The sequence below is a fragment of the Ochlerotatus camptorhynchus genome, unplaced genomic scaffold (assembly GCF_037179485.1).
Source record: "Ochlerotatus camptorhynchus isolate MF236.1 unplaced genomic scaffold, CSIRO-AGI_Acam_v1.1 ptg000203l, whole genome shotgun sequence".
Taxonomy (NCBI): Eukaryota; Metazoa; Arthropoda; class Insecta; order Diptera; family Culicidae; genus Ochlerotatus; species Ochlerotatus camptorhynchus.
Genome location: NW_027040693.1, coordinates 4,477,960 through 4,485,415, shown reverse-complemented (window position 1 = coordinate 4,485,415; position 7,456 = coordinate 4,477,960). Strand labels below are relative to the sequence as shown.

The following is a 7,456-nucleotide window of genomic DNA, read 5'->3' as shown; positions in this document are numbered from 1 at the left end:
ATCCTTAAACGAGTAATTTTATATTCAAAATCCTGCTCCAGTTTCTAGTTGAAAACTACATAATATTTTTATCTGTGAGGTCTTCTGCTCGATTGGAATGTAGCGTCCAAGCCATTGAAAGATAATCGTCTATTACAATTATGAAATGTCGTCACTCTACTTATAGGCACTCTAGCATTAACGTGTTGAAATCAATCTTTTGCCACAGGAGTCTGTGTTGAAGTACATGATAGGTGGTATCATATTAGATCATTCAAAGCCAGATTATGTTTTTAAGATTTTCCAAAAATTATTTACCTTTTTTCATAAACATTATATGAAAAAACAGCTTTCTTTTTTTTTTCCTTTGGTTTACTTTTTCCGTCGATCTTGTTTTCCGTGCTGAGCACCAATGCTACCGACGTGCCAGGAAGGCAGCTCCCACACCTGTACCCTACCTATCGACCCATCAACTCATGAACCGGGAACCAACGGCTTTACTTCCCATCCGAAGGAAGGCGTGATCAGAGATGTTATGCCTCAGAACATCCCGGCGGCGCCGACTGGTATTGAACCAAGGCCTGCTGGGGTGAGAGGTAATCACGCTTACCACTACACCACCGGCGCCGTTTAAAAACAGCTTTCTAAAGCCCTTGTTTGAACTAAAAACAGTTTTCATCATGAAGTTCTTAGTACACACTTAGAAAATATCTCCGACTTCGGTAATTTTTTTTACTGAAACTATTCGCTATCAGCAAAAATAACAATTCTTTCGGTAGTTTTATCAAATTTTACCGAAAAACCTTAAAAAATAGGCATAATGTTGTGGTAATCTTTTGCTTTACCGAAATTCGTCTAAAATTCACCGAAAATATTGTAAAACTTTTTAATTGCCGTACACTGTAATTTTTTAACCGAAATATTGTAAATTAGGACAACGTTTTACCGAACTATCCGTACCTCAGCTTTACCTTGTCAGCTATTTTTATTCTCATATTTCACGTCAACTGCTGCTTCGAGAAGTTCTTTTTTAAATAAAAGGAAAAAAAAACAGTGAAAAAACCATGGAAGCGGTATTTAATGATCTGCATCAGCTGGATGAACGTCTGGTACACATTTTCCGTAAGTAATACACTTGCATTTGTCTAAAAGTTCTTCCTTTAAGATTGCAATTAAATGTTTTCTGTGCGGGGCTGAAGTTCCAAATTACGTTTCCGGTTTGCAGCGTCACATCACTGAACATATCCGGAAAAATGAACTCAATCCTTCTCAGGTGTATTTTGATTGCACTTTTAATCATTGCGGCTCCCGTTACGGAAGCTTGTATGCGCTTAAACGGCATATTTTAGAAAAACATCCAGCTTGCACTCGCCAAAAGTCTCAGAGCCAAGAACCTCAAATTCAAAACAATTTGAATCATTCAATCTTGCCACCCGAATATACGACAGATGCAAACAATGAAGATTTGGATCCCAACATCTCGCTCAATGAAATTAAAAGGATAATTAACATCAGCATTTGCAAAATAACGTACGATGTTGGACTCCCACAGTCTCAAATATCCGAATTTACAAAAACGTGTGAAGCAGTTGTAAAGAATGTAACGGAGTACTTAGAGGCAACTACTCTGAAGTTTTTGAACTCCCAAAATTTGTTTCTCAATTCAGAACAAACTGTTTCCTTGCGTAACTTGTTTCAACTAAATCAACTGTTTGATCAGGTTAACACTTTTCAAAAACAGAAAAAGTTTCTGGATGAATTATCAGTATCAGCTCCGGTTTCAAGGGATATTTTGTTGAACCGTCGAGAAGAAGTTTGCCACATCAATTCTGTGCCTAAAAAAATCCTGGTAAACGAAACTGCATCATATATCAGCCTGATAGATACTTTAAAGCTGATTTTTCGGAATCCGGAGAATCGGAAGCATCTGGAAGAGGCTTTTTTGTCGTCCGAGAGCATTCCATGTGTAACCGAATACAGCTCTTTCCGCTCCGGCGAAACGTTCAAAACCAACGAATATTTTCAAAAATTCCCTAATTGCGTTCGTTTAAGTATCTATCAAGATGACGTTGAACTTGGCAACGCTTTGAGCTCAAGAGCGGGGATTAATAAAGTTTCGAATTTTAGCTTCAAAATCCAGAATTTTCCAGAAAAGTGGAATAGCTCCACAAGGACGGTATTCCCAATAGTGCATTGCACGAGCATCGATGTGAAGAAAAACGGATATGCCAGAATCCTCGGACCATTGATTTCCGATTTAAAGGCACTAGAAGAAGGAATCGAAGTTTATTATGGAACCGAAAAATTTATGCTGAGAGCAGTTATGACCATATTTTGCGGTGATACGTTGGCAGTTCACGACGTCTTCGGCTTACTTAGCCCAAGTGCTAATTTATTTTGCAGAATATGCCAAATTACCAGAAAAAAATTTCATGAAGATCCATTTTCAGAGCATGCCCTCAAAGATAAAGACTGGTATGACCAACATCTTTCTTTGGTACAGAATGGATCAATAACTCCTAAAGAATGTGGGTTAAAATGTTCAGGATCTGTTTTTAACGATTTACAATATTTCCACATTACTGATAACTTTGCTCTGGATGGAATGCATGATTTAGCGGAAGGAGTAATTCCTCTGACGATCCAACTGGTTTTATATCATTATCACAAAGAGAAAAATTCAAACATTACTGCAAAATTCATCAACAATCGGATCAATACGTTTATGTATGGCTTCAACGATCGATGCAACAAACCATCTCCAAACTTCACCAATGAAATGATCTCGCACCCTACGAAGCACAAGTTAAGACAAACCTCAGCGCAGACACTTCTGTTTCTTCGCGCACTACCCTTTCTGATTTGCCAGGAAGTCCCAGAGGAATGTGAATACATGCAGCTAATAGGCCATTTGATCAATATTGTGAGAATAATAATGTCCCCCGTTGTATCAGATAATTTATTATGTCAGCTCGAAGAACATGTCAAATTTTTCGAACAAATATTTTATTCAAAATTTGACAAACGTATTAATAAGCTACACCATTTGCGACATTATACTACATGTATACGAAAGAGCGGATCGATGAAGCAGTATAATTGCCTCCAATTCGAACAGACCAATAAAATCGGAAAAACTCAAGCAGCTACTTGCAAAAATTTTAGAAATATTTGTTCAAGTCTTGGGAAAAGGCAATGTTTCCGAATGATAATTAACATTTTAGATAATCCTTTTTGTGATAAGTTGAACTATATTTCGGCAAAACTTGTAAAACGTGAAGAATGTCTCAGTTACCTTTATCTGGAAGAAGCTATTGAAATAGTTTTACTACCGAAAGCAGTGATCATTAATGGCATCCAGCTTCGAGCGAACCTAATTGTTGGGTTAAAAAAACATTCAAACCCATTATTTCCTTCTTATGCCATAATTCGTGAACTTGTGGTTGTTGAGAAACAAGTTTATGTTCTATTACGACACTGCTCTACAACATGGTACAACGAGTTCTTTCAAGCTTATGAAGTCGATGTCACAAGTAATGATGAACTTGTATGTATAGAAAACTGCTTCATACACACGACGTACTCATTTTGGTCAACAACACAAGACTCCAAGAAATACATTTCGAGACGGTTTTATAACCAAGATTACTAGGTAGATTGTTGAGCCTTTTCATTCCTTATTACGGCAACAATATTGTAGGTCTAATCGTCTAATTAATTATCTTTTCCAGAAAAAGAAGAAATCGACGATTTGGAGATATTTCTGGCATTGAACGAGCGCGATTTTGCCAGAATGAGCATGACAACAAAAATGATCAAAATAATTGAAAAAATTCAAACGCAGCACAAGTGTAATGAGACTAACCTTACTCACGATATTATTGAAGATGTTTCCACGGTTTCCACCGAGGAAGTTTATCAAGTTGAAGCGATTATTGATCCAAACGATCCTTATCACGGCATTAACCTCGAACAGGTAAGCTCTTATTTGACCTTGGAATGATGATGATACAAACGTAATCTTTGAACAGATCATAAACATCGACCGGATTTTTGAAAGAACTCCAAATGAAGCTGCTATTCAAGAACTATTGCGAGAAGAGACATGCATCAACGAAAAGGTTTACAAGCTCATATCGAATATACTCTGCGAATGTTTAAAATCACTATACGGATGGTGAGTTTGCATTGTTCTCTGTACTTTTTATCCAACAAAGATGAATTCACTTTATTTTATTTTTTTTATAGCCGACCGACAAACTTCCATAAAAATCAAATCGCTGCCTCACTCGTCAAAACCTATCCTATCCTGGCGGCCTCTAATTGTGACGTTCCGCAGGTGAACACTGCACTGGTTTTGGCTGCATATCAACATTTTCATGCATACATTTATTTTAGGCACTTTGGTTCCATGCACATGCTCGCGGAATAAATCGACATGCTGGTCGAATTCACTATCGCATGGAATATTTGGCGAGGAAATCAGACGAACGAGTTATCAAACGGCGTCGGATTGAGCAACCAAAGGTTAATCATCAGGAAGAGAATGCTTCTGCAGTCGAAGAGCCTTGCCTTCAAGATATCAAATTGCTGGTAGACCTGAAAATCTGTTTATTTCGGGTTAGTTGGAAATTTATTTTTCTTACGTTTTTTTTCATCAGATTCAGGAGTTGAAATTTATTGTCCCAAATCGAGCAAACAAGTTCCGTGTGGTGGAGTTATGGAAAGCGACATTCAACGATCGTGAAGCTTCTCGTTCTGAAGACGGCGAAAACACATTCAGCAACTATTTGAAAGACTTTCCGGTATTAACTGCTTACAATGGAGAACTGGTAAGAATATAGTCATCTTTTAAAGGCACAGCTAGTTTGGATGTCACTGTTTCTGTTGACGTTTCCTTCTCATACCGTTTCCCAGAGTTACGTTGCTTACTGCATCGCTTGCTTCTTGAGATGCTGCCTAATCTAGATGAACATTTCAGAAGGTCTTATCTGCATTGATCGATTCTCTGCATTGACTTTTCTCTTTCGTTAATAAATCAGCTGCAAAAACATTTGCTGTTCCGATTGATGTTTTGGACGCTAGATAAGAATCTCCTTTATCAAACTATGTGGCAAAAATAGCAATAAATTCGTCTGAAAAGCCGTTGTTATCAAAAGAGAAAGTCGATGAAGAGAACCGATCAACGTAGATAGGACTTTTTGAAATGTTTATCTAGAAATGCTTCGTAACATTTAAAAAGGCCCTATCTATGTTGATCGATTATCTAAATCGACTTTCTCGGAGCAACAACACAAAAAATGCATTTATAGATGTACATTTCGTAAGGTCCTATCTGAGTTGATCGATTTTCTTCATCGTTCCAGCTGTAAAAACAAAGGTGATGAACTAGCCAATCTGTTAAAAATCACCAAAACAAAGAAAAGAAAAAAGCTGCAAAAACATTCCCTATTGTGATTTATGTGTTGGACACTAGATAAGAGCCTCCTTTAACAAAATATGCGGCAAATATAGCACGAAATCTGTTTGCTGTTGTTATCAAAAGAGAAAGTCGATGAAAAGATTCGATCAATGCAGATAGGGCCTATTGAAATGTTCATCCAAATTTGCAGTCACGTTATTCGCAAAAGAGAAATCGATGAAGAGAACCGATCAACGATGATTGGTCCCTTTTTTCTTTCATCTTAAATCTTTAAGGCATCTTAATAATATAATAAGCACCAGTCAATAGGCAATCACAATTACAACAGTGATGTAAAACTTTAACCATTTCATCTTACAGATAAGCCTGGATTACGCCAAAATCAAACCTGAATCAACATCTTTCTGTGAATATTGGGAACCAATCGAACTCGCAGTTTTGGAGCACCATTCGGATCAGTTCAAAGAAATACAAAATGGTAAGAAATTATCTCGGAAATTAATTAACAACGTTAGAAAATATTCAATAGCTTGAAACAATCAATTTATTTACAGATTTCGTTCGAGCGTTGTCGATAATTCGGTCGAAAAATCCGTCAAGAGGATCAAAGCGAAAGCAAGATACTACAAGTAAGAATAACATGAAGAATAACCCGCTATCGGGCATCATAGAGTGGATACAGGTAAACAAATTGAAAATCTAAACAAAAATTAAAATAAATCTTAATATAATTAATTCAGATGGACGATGACCCTCCGCAAACTGCATCGATGATTCCTGTTTTGTACGTAAGAGGAGAGCCGTTGAAAAACAGCGAAGATTGCGTTATTCGCTGGAGCGAATGGTCCATTCCGGTTCTGGCAGAATTGAAACTTGCGTTCAACATACTTCTTGAGACATTTACTGTGCTCAATGTCCAACCAGCTCCAACTGACAGGCAGTTTTTTCTTTTTCTTCGCGGGGCTGTTTTGCATACTGCTACTCTGAGCACCACGGGAGCTAAATTTTTGCATTCTCTTTAATCATTTATCCAACGATTTTCTACATTTTCACCTGTTTCTGAATGAATGAATTTACAAAAAAAAAAAAAATGTATCCCAAATAACGAAAACGCATCCAATACAAAACAAAATTAAATACATTAATTCAAACTCATAATTACGTGTTTTGTTTTATTTTATTGAGAACCCAATTTTATTCCCACGGGCTTTTGAAATTAACAATATGTTCGGTAATTTAGTTTTACAATTAGTTCAGTAAACTTTACCGATCTTTTTGTATCATTTTGACAGCTGATTTTCAATCAGAATTACGGACAGTTCGGTAATTCTAAAATTTACCGAAAACATTACCGACCGCTCAGCGGTTGAGATTTCGGTAACATAATTACCGAAGTCGGAGATATTTTCTAAGTGTGTAGGTGTTACAGATTGGTTTATTTGTAACTTTTCATGAAAGGCTGCCTTTTTTATCTGTTTCAGTTTTGAAAAGTGTAAGAAGAGCCAGATCTCACCATGGGTGGATACATTCTGATTTAACTATTATTTTTCAAGCAGAATTTGATAAGTATGAAAATTACACCAAATGATAGATTGACAGCACATTTACTTAGCAAGTCTCTAGGAATTTCCATATGCCATAGATGGAACACACCATAATAGGAACGTATAGCCATAACTGGTACCCCTCCCCTACATGGCTTAGGGAGGAGCTTGATTGGGAAAATCCCAAAAGCGACGATTTATTGACGCTTGAGCTCCAGTTAACTCAGCGTAAGGTTGGTTGATAACAACAGTTTCAGTGATGAGTCAACTGCTATATGTATTTATTTTCGATTGAGAAATGCATCAAACATACGTCTTGAAATCATTATCGAAGTGTACCTTCTATCGAGCGGAATATCTCAGATCAACAAGTGCCCATTTCCGATTTGAGGAGGACACACCTTCGAAACGAACTTCTAAACTGGGTTGATAGCACCATCCCCAGCCGCATAGACAATGCAAGGGGTACGTTGAGTAGGTACCTAGGTGCATTCCTTTCACGGACAAGTGT

The 7,456-nt window shown here is 37.1% G+C and overlaps 1 protein-coding gene across 1 annotated transcript; it reads left to right on the top strand.

The window, feature by feature from the left end:
* Window positions 1–5,749: 5,749 nt before the first annotated feature.
* On the top strand, window positions 5,750–6,430 carry LOC135702929 (uncharacterized; the record flags this gene model as incomplete). Its single annotated transcript, XM_065223982.1, has 3 exons — window positions 5,750–5,879; window positions 5,956–6,083; window positions 6,142–6,430. Coding segments are annotated over 3 exons (540 nt in total), but the record flags the coding sequence as incomplete, so codon positions are not given.
* Between the last annotated feature and the right edge of the window lie 1,026 nt (window positions 6,431–7,456).